General features: G+C 41.2%; 3 protein-coding genes across 4 annotated transcripts; all 3 read right to left on the bottom strand.

The window, feature by feature from the left end:
• RB195_017374 (uncharacterized protein) lies at positions 1 to 9,011 on the bottom strand (the record flags this gene model as incomplete). 2 transcript variants are annotated; one of them, XM_064184345.1, is made up of 13 exons in its annotated part: positions 1 to 112; positions 621 to 709; positions 769 to 867; positions 1,079 to 1,225; positions 1,287 to 1,362; positions 1,579 to 1,660; positions 2,702 to 2,820; positions 2,878 to 2,963; positions 3,022 to 3,160; positions 3,220 to 3,311; positions 4,569 to 4,717; positions 4,807 to 4,861; positions 8,934 to 9,011. In XM_064184345.1, 13 exons carry the CDS (start codon positions 9,009 to 9,011, stop codon positions 1 to 3), a joined length of 1,323 nt encoding a protein of 440 aa, XP_064040226.1. The 2 variants fall into 2 exon arrangements, with proteins under 2 accessions (XP_064040226.1, XP_064040227.1); XM_064184346.1 differs by lacking the exons at positions 3,220 to 3,311; positions 4,807 to 4,861; positions 8,934 to 9,011 and having other exon boundaries at positions 4,558 to 4,673.
• A 3,016-nt stretch (positions 9,012 to 12,027) lies between these two features.
• Positions 12,028 to 12,330, bottom strand: RB195_017375 (uncharacterized protein; the record flags this gene model as incomplete). The annotated part of the gene is made up of 1 exon (XM_064184347.1): positions 12,028 to 12,330. One exon carries the CDS (start codon positions 12,328 to 12,330, stop codon positions 12,028 to 12,030), a length of 303 nt encoding a protein of 100 aa, XP_064040228.1.
• A 4,885-nt stretch (positions 12,331 to 17,215) lies between these two features.
• On the bottom strand, positions 17,216 to 22,180 carry RB195_017376 (uncharacterized protein; the record flags this gene model as incomplete). The annotated part of the gene is made up of 13 exons (XM_064184348.1): positions 17,216 to 17,327; positions 17,868 to 17,956; positions 18,015 to 18,113; positions 18,342 to 18,488; positions 18,551 to 18,626; positions 18,859 to 18,943; positions 19,096 to 19,217; positions 19,272 to 19,357; positions 19,421 to 19,553; positions 19,614 to 19,705; positions 20,024 to 20,172; positions 20,277 to 20,334; positions 22,163 to 22,180. 13 exons carry the CDS (start codon positions 22,178 to 22,180, stop codon positions 17,216 to 17,218), a joined length of 1,266 nt encoding a protein of 421 aa, XP_064040229.1.
• Positions 22,181 to 22,745: the final 565 nt, after the last annotated feature.

Here is a 22,745-nt window from a genome sequence, read left to right on the forward strand (position 1 = left end):
TCATGGAGCGCATAACCCTTGCAGATCTCCGCACTTCGTGGTGGCGCAGCCCGCACACGCTTTATCGCCACTCTTGCCGGTCTCGTAAATCTTCTTTCCATCACTAATTAGTCTGCAATCGTTTTGTTATTTCACAGTGTTCGATTTACTACTACTTTTTACAGAAAAAGAATTGGAAATATCGTAAAGCACAAGACTGTAATGAAAATGGCAAAATCTGTGGAAGCAGTAGCTGTTTCCAGGACCATCCGTGCTCAACTTGCGGCTGACTACAAATTTACCTTATCATCGAAGATTGCATGAGGATACCTTATTTCTTGTTTATATTTCGTAAACGAGATATTCTTTTCCAACAGAACAAACAACGTCCCATCTTTCTGATGAATCTTTTCGATTGAGATCAACTCTCACTCCTCTCGTTCGCGTATCTTTCAATAGTAGGTGGTGAGCAGGCAACATGTTGAAAAAAGAAACAGCTTGAAGGAGAAAGGAAGTGTCTTCCTGTCCCAAACCTCAGAAATGTTAGAAAATATTCCCAACGATTAGAGGGACGTCAATAACAGTTTAAGTTCGATGGATTACATTCGCAATTGGCGTTGGTCATGTGTTCCGAAACTTACTTATCGTACTGACAAACAACCAAAGTGAATCCCTGCTTTGTGCACGTCTCTACGCTGCACCCAACTTGCTTCGTTTGATCATAAGCCATCTGAAATAGTATACCTGTGAGGTTTTTATGAGGAACAATTAACTATTCGTTTAAATTACATTAGCAAATTGTCCTAGCGTGTTCTTCATTGCGGCTTTATACGTAGTATCTTCACCAAGCCCTACGTCAGCAAGTTCTTTCCACCATGTGGAAATTGCCTGAAATATCCTAAAATTCCACTGGTGGTGGCGTTTCGAACTTTTATTTCAAGAACGGAACTATCTAGATAGCCTAGAAATTATTGTTTTCATGAGATCCGTTGTCTTCTTCAGTGTTCTTCGTTTTGTAGAGTTTTTTTTTTAGCATCACGTGAGCGTCATTGATATACCTTTTGCATTTCAAAAAGAGACAATGAGATTGAGAAAATACCTGCTTCAGGGCATCTTCTTTGTCCATGCTTAGGTCTTTAATTACTAGGTAATTTTGGGAGCGTGGCGCAGTTGGATCATCAGGAGTTTCTTTACACGCTTGAGCTCTATCTTTAGCTTCTTTAGCAATAGTGCCACATTCGTAATTCTAAATTATGCATTAAGTTTTTTTACTCTTTAAAGTAACCGCAGACACTGTTTTCCTTTACCAACTGAGGCATCGCTTTCGCCAGAGGAGCATAAGTACTTATTTTATCTTCTGCCCATCCTGTGCCCAGTAGCCCTCTGTAAAATAATAGTTATCGAAGATAAGGGTCATAAGGTTGCACCGTGTGGCCGCGACGACCGAATACCGTTTCCCTGATCGCGCTCACGATATTTCATTTATCGCGTGTCACTACTAATGAAATGCACTCCATCGGGCATCAGGTGCGACACAATAGTAATGGTATTATGTTTTTGGGCGTTTTGAGCTAATATCTCATAAATGTTCGATTCAACCTGTAGTAGTTGTGCATGTAGAGGGCCGAGTTCGTCATGTCATTTGTCATTCCATCATCCGCGCATTGGTCATCGTTAGCGGCTGAAACATTCAGGCACTGAAAGACTCTATGGCTTACTGCAAAAATTAAAATCAACATCATACATAGCATACAGTAATAACAGTAATAGCATCATACAGTAATAAGTTATTCATGCAAATTTTTGCGCTTTAAAAAAAGTCGTTCAAGCCTTTTGTATTACTCATTTGCTTTTGAAGAATAAAATCTGGGCCTCCATTGTAAAGCATTCACCAACATAACGTACCGAACAGATGGTAGCGCCGTCGCCTAAATTTGATTTACACTCCATCTGAAATCCGCACGAACTCAGATTCGTGGTATGTTGCCTTTAAGTCTTAGAAAACTTCTAACGTAGTTCTCAGCACTTGAAATGGTGAGAAACAGCAAAAAAACCAGTGTGCAATTTAAAAAAGAGGAACTGCAGTCAGCCGATGGTCGCTGATGTCTTCAGCTTGGCATACCAAACTGTCTTAAAGGCAGCATACCACGAATCTGAGACGGTGCGGATTTCAGGTGAAGTATTTGTACACGGATTCCGTCAATCTCTTCCTAATTGTCGTAAAAACGGCCCGGAAGATGCGGGCGTGCACAAGACTGGCGCGCTCTAATCGAACTCTTTGTGGAAAGTAGTGCGCCGGAACGCTCGAAGCCGTACCTTCCGGGCCGTTTTCTACGGCAATTAAGAAGAGAAGGACTGAATAATCCTTCTCTCCATAATCAACGATCCCGTATATGAATACTCCACCGGAAATCCGTACACTTCCAGATTCGTGGGGAGATGCCTTTAACTGACTGGTGGCACATCCACGCATCCAACTATTTTGGGTTACCGTGAAGCTCAACTTCGCACCAAGTCTTCACTGCGATTTCATTGCCGCTACTATACTCCTTGTTATTTGGCACACCTTGTTAAAATTCTTGTCTTAAATGTAGAGTTGGCAGCTCGAGTGTTACATTTTAATAGGTTTGTTATTTATTCAAGATTAACAAAGTTGTAAACCCAGAGTCTTTAAATCATCTCTAAAAATCAAAAGGTAATAAAGACTAACGCAAATACATACCTATGGTAAATTTGGGCTGGCAGAGTCTGGCCTCACATGGCGCGTCTGCAGGACAGCCATCGCACGCTGCGTCGGCATTTGCAGCTGCTTCATACAGTGCCTGATCGTTCACCTTACCCCTACAACACGGAATGATAGTAGCAGCGGGAAGAAAAAGAAAGTTTTGAAAAATGAACAGTTTGTTGTATAAACAGAGCAGTCGTATTTCGCTGGTGCATTTTGCGTAACTACACGCGAAGGCATTCGGTTCGAAGTAGGCCATCTAGAAGCATCGATTTCTCCCATTTATAAAACTAATGTTGGGAGATATCTGGACTCACATTTGCAAACTCTTCCAGACCCGAGTTGTCGGTGTACTTTAGATCAGCACCCAAACCAACTACCGTTACTTCGTTCCACCATTCATTGAGCACAGTTTCCGTTTCTTTAGTAATATTGCAAGCAGAAGCGACAGAGATGCTGAAGATTAACTACTTTTCATTGGTAACGAACAGAAATCAGGAACGATTAAAACTTGCGTCTTCTGATTGACACCACGTTGAGGATCATCGTAGTCTTTACACTGAGCAGCAGCGTCAGTAGCGAAACGTTCCAGGTTGCAATCCCATGTCTAAGTTTTTTAAAAATAATATGCTAGGTTTATTAGAGCAACTAAATCAGATCTCATTCCTGATCAAGCATTTGTATTCATGCCCTTGGATTTGAAGATATTGGAGTAAGTATTGTAGTCGGCCTTTTTGTTCACGATGTGCTGGCGATATAGAATAAATAATTTCTATATATTATAGCTTCACATATGTGGTTTGACAGCGCTAACATGCTCGCTAAAAAAAACACATTTCTGCCATGGATTTGCGATACAACCGATATCCACTTCCTTTCCATGTAGATCTGATTTTCCCTTTGTGATCGAGCGACACTTCTTTTTTTTTAGGCAGAGACGCTAGAGTGAGGAGATTGAGCAAAGTTTAATAACTCGAAACTGAGAACTCTGAGTTCTGAATCAAAGCTTTGCTTGACGGCTAGGAACCATAAGTAGAGCGGTTCTTAACGACACAGGATGTCAGGAGCTTCGTACCATATCATCTCTTTTTTCAGAAACAGCCACCAACATCTGAGGTATTGTGTAAGCACTGTCAACAAGCAAATGTTTGAACATCACGCCAACAAATATTACACTGAATTTACTCTTTACTAAAAAATACTGATTATGAAGATGTCTTAATTGAGCTTAGACTCCTAATTAAGGTAATAATGAATCCACATCATGAACACCAATTCATTCACATTTACCTTACTCGGGTTCAATTCAGTCCCGTCCTTGTTTTTTTTTTTTTGGTCTCCACGTGCTAGCGCTCTTCGTATGTCATTGTGAGATAACAGATCCATTCATCCGAAATCAACCAGTGCCACGTTATGTGCCTATATCTCTATGTAGAACTTCACGTGCCTGTATTGATCAAGCCACTCCACATCTCGTGAATACCGGAGGCAAATAATCCGGAGTAAAGGAAGTGAGGAGTGCTTTAGGAGTCCATTAGTAGGCTTCGTTAAGCCTCGATAAGTTCGCGCAGAAAATTGGAACCACCAGTCGCGTTGTTGTTAAGGACATATAGGAACAGAAGCTCTCTTAACTGCATATCATTGTGTTCTAATAATATGGAGGCCGTAGAAATCGTTGTAGAACCGGTTCCGTCCGAGGAATTGTGTTGAAAATGCTGCCATACAAATCCCCCAACATTTCGAAAAAAAAAAAACACAAAAAAAACTGATTTTTACGAAGAAATATTCAAGAGGGAACTCTGTGAATTTGAGCGAGCTCCAACTTCATATTTAAAACTCAATAAGAAATTCACCATATGCATACCAGTTCATTCATTTGCTTAGCAGGACTCAGTTTATTCCCGTCCTTGCCTGGCTGGTCTCCACGTGCTAGAGTTTTTCTTTTATCATTGTGAAACGTCAGAACCATGGCTCTCCATTCATCCGAAATTAACGAGTTCCGACATCCAAAAGCTGAACATCCAACGAAATCAGATTTGCATCACTTCTATTTGTATGATGCGCACGAAACATGACAGCTATTCAGACAGCAAAGAACTCACACTTAGGTACTGCTGCGGTGCCAGCTTCAGCGACCAGTGTAAGAAAGATGCAGCCCTAGACCACGTGATCGTTAGAAAAGCATGCGAGTTTCCAGCGAGTAATGAACTTTTTCAGCCAAACAAATGCATTTTTTCATCATTTTCTCAAGCAAAAGTTCTAAAGAGTACACGTAATTACTTTATTTGTCAGCAGTAGAGGCAGATTCTTTCAGCAGCATACTTGTGGAAGAAAAAGAAACGTATGGTAGGGAAGGAGAAACCTCTGACGGTTCACATGAGAGAGAAGGATCAGAGTGCACAAGCAGCTTTTTGTAGTTGAATTAACGAATAATTGGAAGCGATCGAGAGTTCACTAAGAGGACTATCCTGTGAGCAGTCCCCATATCAATCAGATTAGAGCACAGGAAACCACTTTTCCTGGCTTCTTCGTGTCTGTTAAAGCTCCTATTCTGAGAAAAGTTAAGCATTTTCATACCTGCAACGATCCTTTCCGAAAGCTCAAGGGCATGAACATGTGAATGCAATTGTACTACATCGAACGTTGAAATCTATTCGTAAAACAGAAGATGCCTCATTGTATGAGCATAATCGTCTACCTGATCTTTTGTAGTGAGTGCAGTGGTGAGCACAAGAAGTTATACTTTTCAATTACGCGGAGTAGACTTGTTCTTTCGTTAAACGTACGCCCTCGTAGCGGTTGCATGGGTACTACTGAGCGTAGAACACATCGGTTATTCTCGCTCGAAACATCACTGTTACTATGAGAGTTCGTAAAAATGAAGAAGCACTGGAACGTTGTCTTTGGGAAGAGTTTTTAGCAATCTCGTATATGGTGAAGCATGAATGAAGTGTGCGCTTCATCAACGCTGGTTTATAGAAAACTGTGGTCAGGATCAAGCATGATAATAAGACACGACCCTCTCGACTGCGACTCCCTCCCCCTTCTTCTTCTTCTAATCCTCCAACGTTGCTGCGACAGTTATCGGTTGCAGTCAATTCAATATAATGGAGATTTCGGGTGTTTCGAAAAAAAAGCAAAATCGAAAGCTAGCCGAGGAACAAATGACAAATGTGGAATTCGGTAGCCAACAGGAGCGAAAAAAAAACAAAAAGTAGTAGAACGAGCGATTGCGCAAAAAAAGTTGTTGAAATACTGATATCGAAATTATCGTTTTTATTCTAAAACCTGTGAAATATTTTTGAATAATGATTAAATCACATAATACGATAAAGAAAAGAGAGGAGTCATTGCATAGGTTGAATTACAAGCGATCAGAAAGAAAAAAAACCAGAAAATTTACATTATGTTTTGACAATGTGAAACGGAAAGATGCAGGTTCGACACCCCGCTGAGCCAAATTTTTATAAAAAGAGTTAGAAACTTGTTTTCAGCAGTTTCAAAGTTGATTTAATGGAGTTAAATGGCCAAAAAGCTTAGAATCTGTGTACGTTAATAGGGTTGGGAGATCGCGAATAACGTCTTGAACCAAAAGAAATATTTTAGGTAGTTTTTCGAAGGAGAAGGTTTGCCGTACTGAAGGTCATACGCTATTTTTCCCTATTCCCAGTCTTTTTGGAATTCAGATGAGATAAAGAAGGGAAAAATGACATTTTTCCTCTTTTTTGTATCGAAGATTGGAAAAACGGCGAGGATATGAAAATGAGATGATGTGGCATCTGATAGGGAAACTCCTCGGCCAAAATATGTACAAGAAGGAGATCTGCATGCCATCAAGTTGCCCTGAATTATAAGACTTTTTTCAAGATCATACACCTTTCAGCGCGTGAACGGAAATTGGGATTTTGGAAAGTTTCCCCATTCCAGAAAAGCGGGCAAGAATTTTAATAAATCACTCATATACTCGCAGAGACGGACTAAGCAATCCCCACGTCCAGAATTATTTCTTTTTGGGCCGTCTGGTTCTTTCAAAATTAGATGGGAAGAACATAATGAAGGTCGAAAAACTTTAAATTTGTCCCGTCAAAATATAAAGAAGGTAGAGAGTGGGAAAGACAGCGATATGACTGCTTCTTAGTGCAAACCTTCCTCAATGAAAATCCGCCCGAAGTATTTCTCTAGATCCTCCTTTCACGGAGTTAACGTTAACGAACTTAAAACAATACTTTGTAATATATGTAATTAGTTAAAACTGCGTAATATTTTGTTCTGGTTATCTTGCTGCGGGGCGAGTACAACGCAGTCGGTAAGAGGTTCCGCTGTCTGCACGATCGATCGGAGGTTCGAATCCACCCTAGTGTTCGTTAAGTGCTCACCAGGACTTTGATCCTTCCGGGGTCGATAAATTGGTACCAAAGTTATCTGGGAGCGTAAAAGCATTGACTTGACACATCGGCTGGCCCTCGCACGGCATTGTATAGGCCAGTTACACGTTCGTAAACCTCCACGATTCTGAATTAAAATGAACGTGGTGGTGCATCCCGAGCGATTTGATTAAAGGCATCACTCCACGAATCTGAGGTGGTACGGATTTCAGGTGGAGTATTCGTAAACAGGATGGGAGACTACGGAGGTGGGTGATTCCGTCCATTTCTTCCTAATTGCCGTAGAAAGCGGCCCGGAAGATACGGCCTCGAGCGTCCCGGCGCACTACTTCCCACAAGGAGCTCGACTGGAGCGCGCCAGCCCTGTGCGGCGCCGCGGCGAATACTCCACCTGAAATCTGCACCACCTCAAATTCGTGGGATGATGCCTTCAATGCCAGTCACTTTAGCCATTATCGTTGTCACGTTATCCTGTATTCACTAGTGCCCACTAGTCCCTACTGCACACTTGCTTACGATCTCCTTCCCTTGTAGACCCCACATTCTACGACCGCTCACTTGAAAAATCCCATCGCACGCTTAGCAATGGCCGTCAGACAAAAATAGTCACTTTTTCGCACAGACATACCTAAGAAAAAGGTTAACGCGTGCTATGAAACGTTGTGCTTGAAATCATTGCAAAATGTAGAGGACCAAGTGGATGGCGTTGATATACATATTCGTGTGGTACGCATCAACGGGTTCGACTTCAATTTAGAATCGTAGTGGTTTATGGACGATGGATGTGCAACCTATACAATGATCTGCTGAGGTATCCAATATCATGCCAGTGTTTTTATCTTCACATCCCTGGAACAAATTTATGGGGTCGAGAGAGATAAAATACCTCATTAGTCTAGACAGGTTTTTAAATATCGATCGTGAAGACGTTGCGGAACCTCTTACCACAGCGCTATGCCCTCAATGTTATCACTGTAGTCCAAAAGAACTCACCAATGTTACAGCCCACATGGTGCGAATCCGGGTTTAGTGAGTGAACTGTTTTCAGGGCTCTTTTATACCACATACCCTTTTATAGTACTGCTAGTAATAGTTCGTTCCACCATATCTGTACGAATCGGCAAGTAACGCAAGCGCGCATCCCAAACATCAAAAAACTATCGGAATGGTAATAGAGTGAATGCGTATCTGGTGAGATTAAATCTTTCTATTCACAAAACTAGCGGCACTTTTTCACTCTTCCTCGTTTTTTTTCCTTTTTTGCGGTGCTAGCCGGAAAATTATCAACACCATATCCATATTTCGTAATGCTCAAATCCATAGATTTTATCCTGGCAGTACAACAGCTCAACCAGCGCTCAATTTTAGAGAATTTCTTAAACCCCATCATTCGGCTAATTAACCACCGCAAAACTGTGGTGATTACGTATTAGCATGTTTTTTTTTTCCTATCCATGTACATACGCAGACCTTTGTTCTGGAAAAAGTGATGTAGCGATAAAGCAGGTAAAAAGAACCTTGAGTATTGTCGCACACGCACATCAAAGAAATAATCAATGTCGACCGATATTTCTCTAGATGTATCTCTTACCTCTATCCGAATGGCTATCATCGATCAATGATGCAAATCCTATAATTTGACGACCTAACGGATGCGATAGGCATGTTCTAGAAAAAGAACACATGTTCAAGAAAAAGAACAAAAAACTAAGGCTCGCACACTTTTGAACTTTTTGGTGGTGTATCTTTTATATCGTCGCTACATCGCTCCACCATCTGAGTCTTTCCACCTACGAATTTTCAGTTCTGTCTTTGAACACTAGATGATATAAGCTAGATCCTACCAGGGTTGCAGCTTTATGAACCACATCGGGACTGTGCTGAAGGTCATAGAGGTTCACAGGGAATATCGTCTGCACCATATCCTGATCTTATGAGAAAGCCACCAATAACGCAGGAACGAATGCAATACTGTCAGCGCTGGTCGATGAATCTGCGGATGCGTTATACGTTTAGACATTAGCCAACTGCTCCGATCGATAGATCATTATGATATGGCTACTCCACTTTACCTGCTCACCATATATAGGAAAAGGGGTGTGACGGAGCGGCATTATTTTACTGATCCTTTTATGGCTGCATCAAAGTGTGCGTAACGTGACTAGCGTTAATCAATCCGCTTCGGATGCGCCACAACGTTCACTTCAAGAATCGGAATCGTTTGAGGTTTACGAACGTGTAACTGACCTATACAAGGGCTTGCGGAGGCTAGCTGATGTGTCAAGTCAGGGTTTTTAAACTTCCAGACAAGTCTGGTACCACCTTATCTGAGGGATGAGAGGCCTGGTGAGCACTAGGGCAGATTCGAACCTCCGATCGGTCGTGCAGAGAGCGAAACCTCCCACCGATTGCACCACACCCGCTTTTCTCGGCTGCATTACAGTGGATAATAGAATAACTTGCTTGGGAAGAAAGGGATTTACGTGACAATTAAAGTTTCCACTCAAAAACTTCAGCGGGCGACACCGAACTTCTTGGATGACGATCGTAAGCAAAAGGAACGACAAGAAACGACGCTTGTACGTTCAGTGAAGTTATCCATACATCTAAGTATCCATGATTTCGTGAAGGAGCAGTGATGTAGAAACCAAGCTCAATTAACTAAACGTGTGAATGCAGACTCTAGAAGAGAAAGAGATTGCAGATAAACAGAAATAAGACAGAGCTGATGAAGAACGCTTCTGTGAGGACACATGAACACAGCTGCAAGGTTTCCAAATCGTGGAAACTTCATCATACGTTGTGCCTTGAACGTTCCTTGAATATGGACTACAACCTGAAAGGAAAACTAAGTGGAAGGATGAGAGCCAGCGTGGGCAGTATTCGGAATCTTCAGAGAGATTACGGACCAACTGACGGATCGAGAGATTCGTACTTACTTATTTGAATTGACAGTCCTTTCAGTTTCACTGTTACGCTTCGGCGACGTGAACACACTGTGTATTGAGCTCAGTTAAGACGTACAAATAGCTGCCTACTATTTATAGAGCCCTTGAAATCTGTCTTCTGAAGTTTGGCTATCGCACACAACACTTATCCATCTTCGCAGTTCTCACTTAAAAGAAATATTCAGTCTCATCATTAGGTCACATTATGAGGAGAACGGACGATAAGCGGGTGAAAAGGACATTAGAGTGGATCCTGAGAGAAAATCTGAGCTTAACTTATATCTCAACAAGATAAAACTTGGATTTTGCATCACGTATTGCTACTAATCACGCCCTATTATTTGCATACTAATCGATCTGGAATTTTTTTTTTTTGCTACTCCATGACGTTGGCATTGAGCTCAGTTAAGATGTCACGCTACTGAGGCCAAAACCACGAGTGCGATAGAGCACATGTTATGGAATTGAGTCATGCTCTCTGCTTCCCGGAGCACATTTTTGAAATGTTTGGTAAAAAATTTTTGCTTTGAAAAATGCTACTTGCTAACAGGAATTGCGCTGTGTTCAATGCTTTTTCCAGTAGCGTTGACAAATGTATAACAGCGAAGTGTGCAGTACACCGCCACATTCAGAAGCTTCTAGATAGCACATCCAAACGTCTAATCAGTTCATACACTTTTTTGATCTATATATGCAAAGTGTTACGTAATCAGTTCAATATACACCTTTAAATTTCCACTTCGATCTAATGTCTCAAAGACTAAAAGGTTAGTAACAGGAGAAGACGAAATTGTAAAACTACTCCGAACTGAATATGTCAAAGATAGAAATGAAAAACTTGGCGAAAAAAAACCCGAGGTAGTAAAAGTGACATTTTAGAACTTACAATTGTTATTAAGCAAAGAGATATACTGGACACTTTAGGGATGTGTAAAGGTTTTTTATTTCATGTGCATCGAACAAGTTTCAGATATGATATATTAAAGCGAGATATTGCTGTCGCGGGCGGGTGTAGTGTAGCGGTTAGAGCTTCCGCTTCCTGCACGATCGATCGGAAGTTCGAGTCCGCCGTGGTGCTCACCAAGCCTTTCACCTCTCCGGGGTCGATAAACTGGTACTAGACTTGTCTGGGAGGATAAAAACAGTGACTTGACACATTGGCTAGCCATCGAAAGTCATTGTAAAGGCCAGTTACGCGTTCGTAATCCTCGAACGATTCTGAATTGAAGTGAACGTGGGGTTGCATCCCAAGCGGAGTGATTAACGCCAGGAACTCTATCCTTTATTTTTTATTGCTGTCGCGCAATAAAGGGAAGATGAGACCAGTAGCAGGCTCATGAGGACAAAGGCTTCCACAATACAGCTTGCCCGCCTATGAATCCACTTAGCTCAGTCTCTCTTAAGACGTTCATTTTAGCACTGCCGAAAATTTAGCTATGTGATTGCTTATCACGCTGGTCAAGCTAATTTTGTAGACTGAATCAGGCGTCGCACTCAACTAGACAGATAACATTGCAGCTGGTCTAAGTTCGACCTCTCTTGAGTTTAGGCAATGTGCACAAGCATCTGTTCTTTAAGGTGAATAGATACATTTACTACCGGTACAAATACTTTTTTTTTCTCCTCAGCCGCGTTAATAACCGCGCTATGTCCGCAGATGATTATGGGAAATTAACAAAAACATTTCAAGGACAGTAAGTAACCTCAGGATTGACCTGACTTAAAACATGAACAGATACTATCGCTCGACGCGGTTTATCCACATCTTCGCCAAGGTGAGTAGTCCTTGTACATACTCTTTGTACATGCTTGAGCCCATCTGCTTCGGTCTTCTGTTAGAGCCCGCATAGAATCTATGCATAAGTCGCTAGTCCATGATCTGCGGAACTTTATGTCTGTACTGAACTCTCTCTGAATGCCGTATGTCTCCAGGTCTTCTTTTGCCCCTTCCGTCCAGATCCTTCTTTTGCGACCAAAAGGCCTTTTCCTTTTAGTTTGAAAGTTTGAGTCTGGGACCGTCCACGTCGTCGGCATACATCTTAACTGTTCTTGGCATGATATTATCAACACTCTTTTGCCTTATTTCACTTTCCAGATTCAACGAAACACCAGTTGGTGTTCCGAAAGCAGCTGTTGTTCTTTCATTCATGTCCTCGGTTACGTGAACGAGATTTTCTTCATTACCATCGGTGTAAGGCTCGTGGCCGGCTAGTTCATCACGGGTGGTTTCTTCGCGCAGTTTGATAAGCCGATCAAAGATGGTGTTTTCCAAGACCTTGTGCACTGCACACATCAAAGGTATTCATCTCCAGTTCTTGGGGTCCATGACAAACAACTTCTTGTGAAATGGAACTATGATAGTCTTCTACCCAATTTAAATTGTCGTCGCACGATCGTGCTTGAGTTTAGAGAATGATGACACTTGTCTCAGCAAGATATTAAAAACCTTCTCAGTTGGCAGTTGAAGACCTCTTCATGTCGCATCTCATCAGAGCATAGGCTCTACTTTCCTTCTCGTTCGGAATCGAATGCGACTTCAAACACAGTTTTCTGATTTTCCGGTATCTTACAAAGGGATATTACTTGCAGCACGTGATCGAGCTCAAATTTAAGAACTGTCATCTTCCATTACCGCTGCTTTTTGGACCTTGAAAGGCTTGACAGTTGTCAATTAAGCTGATAGCGTTGATGATTCCTCTTAAATCTCTTCCTCTTAAATGGATTCAATGACTAGATTTGTCTGCTCGTAGAGGTCTACTAGACGATTACCGTTCGATATTTGCCTCGCGGGATAATACCGTTTTTGGATCACATCGGATTATCATTTGAAACCCATTTTTGCTACGCATATTAGGACATTAACCTCCTGTAACCTAAGTATCTTGGACGTGAGCATATTGAGTTTATCACAAAAGGCGTCTTTGTAATAGTATTCAGCGGTTTCTTTAGGAGGGTATTAGGACATTAACCTCCTGTAACCTGGGTATCTTGGACGTGAGCATATTGAGTTTATCACAAAAGGCGTCCTTGTAATAGTATTAAGCGGTCTCTTTAGGAGGGTGAGTACTTGCGAACCAGAGTTTCTGCGATCCTACAGTCGTACAATCCTTGACGAAGTTGAGCTGAAATCTTCCATCAGGTTTCCTAGTCGTTCTTCACATTTACCCCGGGACTTTTTACTTTCTCTTCATTAACATCACCGCACCAGTTAGTGTAGTTTTCAATACTGATTACGGAACGTTCTTTGCAGCGAGTTTCCTATAATGCAGCAAGCGGCGCATGCAGACAGCAGTGTGGATAGCGCGTCTTGCTGGAATTCACTCAACAGCGACCGATAGTTTGGCGTTACGAAACAGAAGTTTGTTGCTAAAGATTCTATGATTTCTCAATGAATTTTATTTATTAGGGCTTAGGTTCTGGCAATGTGTTAAACGATAGCATTTCTTGCAATGCTTGAAAAAGTTGCATAAAAGCAAAGCCACCACGTGCAACTAACAATTAGACATGCATACGCGGCCATACTTGCATGCATACCCGTAACAGCTCATGCTCGCAATTTGTAACGAGCCAATCCTACGGACTAGTATGTTCAGTTTTCCTTGAAATTTCTTTACCCTGAACAAGGTAAAGAAATTTGCTTGCAGGAGAGTGTGTAGATACATGAGCTTATGGAACCTCTATCCACTGAGCTACCCAACCGCTTGAAAGGTGAAAAAAATACGTCCAATATTTTATAGTGGGGAGTAGTGGTGAATTCTGTTTATTGTTCCATATTCCACTAATAAATAAAGTGGACAGAAGCAAGACCGACAATGTTTGATCTTCTTATTTCCTTGGTTTGGAATTTGCTCTATTCATCCAAAACTTTGGCACACAGCTTAGGTAAACAACAATCTGCTTTATCTCAAAAACAGCCAGCAAGGGACTGCTTACGTGTGTCATAGTAATTAATGGTTTTCTGCACAGAAGTACTCCTTTGGAATGATCGATAAAGAAGTTTTTGCTTTGAGAAGGTGCTCGTTCTATTTTCGTAAAGCAAAAATTGCACACTGTTCGCTTTGTTGTAATTTAGCAAACGTATAACGCTGATGTCGGAGTGCAAAGAAGGTGTACCAGTCTCTTTCGCATTCATGAATTTTTCGGTAGTACCTGTACTAAATTCTCATGCAAAAAGTTCACGACAATTGAACACAACGAACAAACGTGATAAGGGGAACGGTCAAGCGGTCCCCATGTGATGTGCCGCCACATATCCGGGAGGCTAATGAGCGTCGTTAATTGCACCGCGCATCTTCTGACAGCGTCGTGATCGCTACAGTAGCCTGGTTGCTCCTCTTGTGTTGCGTCTCGCTGACGCTCCTCCCGCGCTACCCTCCCTGCTCATTTCGCCGCGTCTGCTGCTCTTACAAAAATCGAAGGAAAATGAAAGTGCTTGATATTAGATGTTGTTTGAAACTCTATATAAAGTATACTTGTGAGTTAATATAAATGAATATATTATTTGTATATATGCCATTCAAAAATGCGAGTGAAAATGAAAATATCCTGTTTTGAATTGTTAGATGGAAATTGATCATCCATCTCTTGGAATGCAAAAGATGCTTTCCCCTAATCGGTGTAATGCTGTTTTTTTAAACTTTTTTTCGCTTTCTAGGAATTTCTTTTTGCTTATCTAGCTGAGTAAAAGTGTCATCCAACGACTAACGAGGCGGGAATAATGCCTCGCATTCATACATTGTACCTAAAGGTATATCTCGAAGATGCAAAGGTCTCTGTTTGCCACTGATACACCTAACCTGTCATATTGATTTTATGTAGAGAATAGATACAAACGAAGCGATAAAACGCTGTTGAAAGAAGTTTGAGAAACCATATAAAGTTTCATTCTATAAAAAGTACAAAGAAGTACTGAAATATTTAAGTTGCGCTCCATATAAACATTATATCCATATAAAATTTTGAAGAGGTAAAATGTAGAAAGGAGTTCAAAGTAATAAGGAAATAAAGTTGCTAGGCGTATAGTTGCTGCAGTCGAAAGTTGAACATGAATTCGTTGAATGACATCGTGAAAAACACATACTTATGCACTACGAGTTTACATAGAACAGTTTGGGAGTGAATTGTGTGAAATTATGAGGTGTATGAAAATATATTCATTTCTTTCCCTTTGTTGTTCTTACTCTTTTGCCTGCAGGATCTTTTTAGATAATCTTTATTTGTGTGAAGTTGCTCAACTGAGGTTAATGTAGAGCACGCATATCACTCTTATCAATCATCATACATTTGACTCTTTGATATCCTATGATATGTCCCTGATGTTATATCTTTTAATTGGTTAGAAGGACCTACTTTTTCTCCTTAATTTTTGGGAGTACGCGCTCAGTTTACTACATTCGTACATCACAACTTGCTGCGCCAACTCGTTTGTCACTCCTGTCCCTTCCAAATTCGCAGTATCCATCGCTCCGTCGCGCGCGTCATTGATTAGAGAGCAATAGGGGGCGGGGTCTAGGTGATCCCAGTCGGTGTCGTGGAGGATGTCTAGCTGGTGGAGCGGCAGCCGTAACTACGCGGAGGCGCGCAGCGCTAAAGGGAGGTTAGGAGCGGTCAGCCGGTTTTCACGGGTACCTCTTGTCCCGCACCCTGCTTATGCTTGTCATAAAGCAGGTGGACACATGGATCACCCATGAATTGTGAATGTGTTGGATAAGCTTTTTAATTTTGAAACGATGATATCAAAGCAGAAATGAAAAGAGTTCAGGAGTCTTCTTTTTGATATGATATTTTAGCGTAAAACTATGCTGTCAAGCGATGAAACAAACACAGCATCTGGAGTAGTCTCTGTCATTACGTTGATTGCGTAAAGAGGTCGAGTCAGTCGAGGTACCAAGAGAAAGTGAAGACAATTGCCCACATACGACCCCATTTCTTACCGCGCATAAAATGTGTAAAAAAATAAATGTCAACAATGTTACACCACTCCCAAGAGAGAGAAGAAAGAATGAGGAACCTATTTCGTCCTCCAGGCATTCACACATACTTTTGCGACAAATTCGGCCAGATCATTGCGAATTAGCTAATCGAACTGATTTACTCAGCTGGCATAGGTGAAAACACTTGCTTCGCACTCTACTAGGTAAAAAACTTCTGATTTTTAACCCTCCCCCTAGGTCCGACTTCTCTTTAAAAGCATCACCCCATGAGTCTGAGGTGGTACGGATTTCAAGAGGAGTAGTCGTATATGAGATTGTAGATTATGGAGAGTGGTGTGATTCCGTCCATTTCTTCCTAATTGCCATTAAAAAACGGCCCGGAAGATGCGGGCGTGCACACTACTGGCGCGCTCCAATCGAAGTCCTTGTAGAAAATAGCGCTCCGAAGCGCTCGAAGCCGTATCTTTCGGGCCGTTTCCTACAGCAATTAGGAAGAAATTAATGGAATCACCTTTCTCTCAATAGTATGCTATCTCCCGTATATTTCCGGTGGAGTATGCGTATACTAATCCCGTATAAGCATACTTCACCGGAAATCCGTAACACCCCAGATTCGTGGGGTGATGACCACGAATCTGGGGTGGTACTTTAACCTAACAAGAGCGCTACGATGACTGGTGTCCCGTGGTCCACTTCTGGTTGCACCATCACATACTTCATAGTCGTTATTGCTGTAGCTTAGGATGTGGGAAAATTTGAGACGATTCGGAAGGGAAGTCCGAAGGTTAACAAGTAACTTTAGGCGTAGATAGGACAGATAAATTATTTCTGTGGGAGTCTAAGAGAACGGATGAGAATCCTTCTTCTGTTTTCCTCGTTTTTTTTTTCTGATCAGCTCTTAACACTCATAAATGTTATCGAAACGAGAATTATGTCTAACTGGACGAAGTTTGCTACCAACCCACTAAGTAGATCCTTATCTTATGAAGCATGGAAGCCCTTATAGACATTATCTATGGAGATTACACCGATTCTACTACAGAAACTCCTATTTTTTTTGAAGAGCTAACACCAAGGGACGATGAAACATAAATAGTAAACACGTTATCCCCATTCACCACATTTGGTGGAAATGATTATTAACACGATTATCACATCAGAAAGTTAATTTTTTATTCTCCCTTTTTCGACAAGTGAATAGGATTTGAAGAAGCAGAGTTGAAAATCTTGTTTCTCATTGTCGGCTCATGGAGCGCATAATCCTTGCAGATCTCCGCACTTCTTCGTGGCGCAGCCCGCACACGCTTTATCGCCACTCTTGCCGGTCTCGTAAATCTTCTTTCCATCACTAATTTGCCTAGAATAGTTTTGTTATTTGACACTGTTTAAATTATTACTACTTTGACAGAACAAGATGCGAAAATACCCTGAAGGAAGAGACTGAAATGAGGATGGTAAAACGTGTAGAGGCAGCAACTGCTTCCGGAATCGTCCGTGATCAATTTCATGCTGACTACAAGTTTATCTAATCTTCGGAATCTTGCATGAAGGTACCAAATCTCTTGCTTATATTTCGCAAACGATATGTCCTTTTCTACATAACAGGAAACTTTTTGTTACAGAGCAAATCTTCCTATTCTCTGTTAAATCTCTTCGATTCAATGAAATCAACTCTCTCTCGCCTCCCATTCGCGCACCTACCATTACTGGGTGGTAAGCAAGCAACATGTTCGTAAAACGAATAATTTGAAGTAGAAAGCAGCAAACTTTCTACTCCAAACCTCCGAAATGTTAGAAAATGTGCCTAAACCTAACAATTTGAGAGACGTTACAAACGGTTTAATTTCTGATGAATTACATTAGCAGTTGGCACCATTCGTGTCTGCTACACACTTACTGATCGTACTGACAAACGACCAAAGTGAATCCCTTCTTCGTGCACGTCTCTACACTGCATCCAACTTGCTTCGTCTGATCATAAGCCATCTGAAATAGTATACCTGTGTGTTTTTATGAGGAACAATTAACTATTCGTTTAAATTACATTAGCAAAATGTCCAAGCGTGTCCTTCATTGCGGCTTTATACGTAGTATCTTCACCAAGCCCTACGTCAGCAAGTTCTTTCCACCATGTGGAAATTGCCTGAAATACCCCAAAATTTCACTGTTCGTTGTTCGTTTCGTGTGTTCGTCTAAACTTTTACTTCCAGAATGGAATTATCTAGATGAGTCAGAAATTGGTATGTTCATGAGTCCCGTAGTCTTCTTTAGTCTTCTTCATTTTACACAGTTTTTAAGTATCAGATGAATGAATTGATGCAATATTTGCATTTCAGTGTGATGAAAAGAGACAGTGATATTTTGAAAATACCTGCTTCAGGGCGTCTTCTTTGTCCATATTGACGTCTTTAATTACTAGATAATTCTGAGAGCGTGACGTAGTTGGATCATCAGGAGTTTCTTTACACGCTTTGGCTCTGTCAGACGCTTCTTTAGCTATAGCGGCGCATTCGTATTCCTAAATTATGTAGAAGTTTTCACTGACTCTATAAAGGAGCGCCATATACTATTTCCTCTTACCAGCTGAGGCATCGCCTTTGCCAGAGGAGCATACGTACTTATTTTATCTTCTGCCCATCCCCCGCCCAGTAGTCCTCTGTAAAATAATGGTTGCTGGAGGTAACATTTACACTGTACTGTGTGCTCGTGGCAACTGAATTCTATTTTTCTGAATGCGTTCATCTCCCACAATTCCATTCACGCTATTTAATTTGTCGCGCATTTCCGCAATGAAACACCCTTTGCGGGCGTTCGGTGCAGCAGAATTGTAATGATATTATATGTTTGGTATCGTTTTGAGCTAATATCCGATAAATGATCGATTTAACCTGTAGTAGTTGTGCATATAGAGGGCCGTGTTCGTCATGTCATTCGTCATTGAACCGTCCGCACACAACAATGGATCATCAGCGGCTGAAATTTTCGAGTATTGTTAGTAGCTGGATTAGATGGCTATTGAAGATAGAAATTTCTAAGGTATTGAAGACAGAAATGTCTACCTAACGTCCTCAGCTCTCAATGTTGATTGGTCATTAAAGATCAAAATATTTGAGACAAATACATACTTATGGTAAATGCAGGTTGGCAAAGTCTGGCCACACATGGTGCGGTGTTTTGGTCACAGTCATCGCACGCTACGTCGGCGGAAGCAGCTTCTTCATACAAAGCAGTGTTGGAGTCCTTGCCACTTCAACAGAAAAGGATGGTTCTCTAGAACAGAAAAAAATGTTAATCCACAAACAGTTTGTTGTATATGCAGAGCAGATTTGTTCCACTGCTGCATTTTGCGGTTCCACAACCAAACGCGTTCGTTTCCCAATAAGCCATCTGAAAGGTTTTTCCTACTCTCTCACGTCTAGGACTGTGGGGCTGAAAAGTGTTTTGGCTCACATTCGCAAAATCTTCGAGACCTGCGACGTATTTTAAATCGGCTGGCAGCGCTGTAGTTTTTATCTCGTTCCACCAGTCATTAAGCACTTTTTCGGTTTCTACGGAAATATTGCAGGAAGTAGCAGTTGGAAAGCTGAAATTCCAATTTTCTTTCTTCATAACAAATGAAAGCTTTGGATTCAATAAAACCTACATCTTTTGATTGACGCCCAACGTAGGTTTATCAAAGGTTCCGCAATCCGCAGCTCCTACGGTTGCATCCCGCTCTAAGTTGCAATCCCATGTCTGAATTTGTTTGTGAAAGAGGAAAGATCCATGACATCAAGCACATGGTTCACTAATCAAGCAAAAAGGACTTCTACATATATTTACATCCAGATTTAGTATATGTTGGTCAGAACGACACGTTGCTGCGCTCATAGCGGTATGCTGAAGCTAACTTACGTACAACTTACTTACGTAACAAAACTCTCAACATTTCGAAAGCAACAGAAACCACAAAAAAATGGATTTTATGAAGAAATTTTCGAGAGGAAATTCTGTGAACTTAGGCGAGTTCCAGCTTCATAATTAAAATTCATAAAAAGCTCAAGATGCGCATACCAGTTCATTCATTTTCTTAGCGGGTTTCAGTTTAGTCCCGTCCTTGTTTTCTTGGTCTCCAGATGCTAGAGCTCTTCGTTTGTCATTATGAAATGTCAGAACCAAAGCTCTCCATTCATCCGAAAGTAGCGAGTTCCGACATCCAAAAGCTGAATTTCCAGTGGATAATGAAATGATATGAGATTCGCATTACTTCTACTTGTGTGTTGCGCACAAAACAAGACTTTCGCTATTCAAACAGCAACGAACTCACATGTAGGTACTGCTGCTGTTTCAGTTTCAGCGACCAGCGCAATAAAGACTGCACAACACTAAACCACGTAATCGTTAGAAAACGTAAATTTCCAGTGGATAATAAACTTTTTCAGTTAAATACTTAAATGTGTATTCCCAAAAAGATGTTTTTAGCTCAGGTAGCTACTTTGCTTATTCAGCAGTAGAGACTGCTTCTTTCCGGCCGTATAGCCAGAGGAAGGGTATTTAAAAGCATACACGGCAGTAATTTTGATCTGACACTTTTGTGCACTGTGATAAAGTAAGCGACCTGCAATTAAGTTCGCTATTATTTAGCATTCTATCGTTTCCACAGTACGCAATGATACTCTACGTAAAGAAGAAATGCAGCGCACGGGGAGGAAGGAGAAGCGCCTGACGATTTAAACGTAGTTATAGTAGTTGGGAACGATATCGCTCATTTTTAGAGGTTGTGTTTCCTGCCCGATCGATCGGAAGTGAAGCGTAAGTGAAGTGTGCTACAAGAAAGTGCTCTACTTCATTTGAAGTGGAAAGACAAAAATAATCAGGTTTTTCTCATAGGCATTGCTAAAGAGTTAGTGTCTGAAATAATCTAGACCCCATCACTCCTGTCATTTTCCCAACTACACGCGGCCTCAGCGTTGCGTCAAAGCGATGAAAACCACGATCTCGGAACGGGAAAGCAGGAAATTAGTGAAAAGTGATTGAGATAACGGGTTGTGATTCAAATAAGACAAGTTGAGCATATATTACTGGGAATTAATTGCAAAAAAAAACAGATCCTTCTATCCAACTCAGGGATACATTATTACAGTCATATCAAAACCAATAACTGTTAACTAACTCATAGTTTAAATTGACCTCATTTTAAGAACTTCGTAACTACCAACTATTAAAGCTGATTCCTTTTTTCAAGTAGCAACATAAAGGTGCCAACGATAAGTAAGCGTTGTTTCCACTGTCATGTAACTGAAAGAACCATTTAGTCCAGTGTTAGGTCAAATTTTCATGTCGGTAGAACATCTCATCTAATAAAACTTTATATGGTTCTCTAAACTGCTTTCTGCTTTCTAAAACACTTAATCTCTCATTTCCTATCTATCATTTGCAAAATCAGTATGAACAGTTAGGTGTATGAGTGACGAATAGACAACACCTTTGTATCTTCGAGATACGGTTTTAGGTACAACTCATGCCTGCAAGGCTTTGGTCGGCGCGTACCAACGGTTGGATACCAATTTTACTCAATTTGCGCAGAAAAATGCTTAGAAAGCAAAAAAGTAAGAAAACATGGTATAACACCGATCAGTGGAAAATGTTCCAACCAATCTCTTGTACTTTCATGATGGTAGGATGAATGAGTGGGTTTCACTTGACAATTGGAAAAAAGAAAGGAAACACTTCCATCCAATTTTTAAACGACATTTAATGTGCCTGAAATTCCTCAGGCGCTCTACTTTACTTAAAGGTTCGAACAACTTTCACCATTCATGAGCTGACGGGGCGTGATTAAGGCGTATCTTAGGAGAAGTTGCAATGCTATGGGGGAGATGATGACGCTGGTGCAATTATCGACACTCATCAGCCTATGCAGCGGCATACCACACGGATACCGCTTGACCGTACCCCGTGAAAGATGCGCTAATGTGTTCGACTTTAATCCAGAATCGTGGTCTATGGATGACCTGTACTGTGCTCTGCTGAGCTATCCAATATCAACTTAGTGTTAGTGTTATCCTCAGACATTTCTGAAATAAACTTACGAGGTCGAGAGGGGTGAAATACCTCAGTAGTGTAGGGAGACTATCAGGGAGAAGACGTTACGGACCCTCCTACCACTGCGACATGTCCCTGATGTAATCCCTATAGTCTAAAATAACTCACCAATGTCACAGCCCACATGATGTGAAACAAGGCTTAGTGTGTGCTGTTTCCAGGGCACTTTTATACTACTTACCCTTTTATACTAGTGCTAGTAAGAGTACGTGCCAACCAAAACTGCACGACTCGGCAAGTAACGCAAGTACGCATCCCACAAATTAAAAACTATCGAAATGGTACTAGGATGAATGTGAATTTGGTGAAATTAAATCTTTCTATTCACAAAACTCGCGATGCTTTCCCAATATGTCCGTTTTTCTTTCTTTTTGTGATACTGGCCTGGACGTGATCAACAGAATATACGCGTTTCGTAATATTCAAATCCATATGTTTATCCCGGCAAGCTAACAGTACAACCAGGAAATACTAAATATCGAGTACTGGATTTTCTTTTGTTCTAATATTCCGCTAAGTTACGGAAATTCTTGCCATGTGTGAGTAAGTACCTCGCTATTCCGAATTATAAACAGGTTTTTGTCCTGGAGAAGGTAATGTGACGAAAGGCAGGTGAGAAGAACCACACATACGGTTGGATCACTAATTCTTCGACAGAAAACGAAAATGGCTGTTTGAACAGCGGCAGCTG

This window comes from Necator americanus, chromosome II (genome assembly GCF_031761385.1).
Source record: "Necator americanus strain Aroian chromosome II, whole genome shotgun sequence".
NCBI lineage: Eukaryota > Metazoa > Nematoda > Chromadorea > Rhabditida > Ancylostomatidae > Necator > Necator americanus.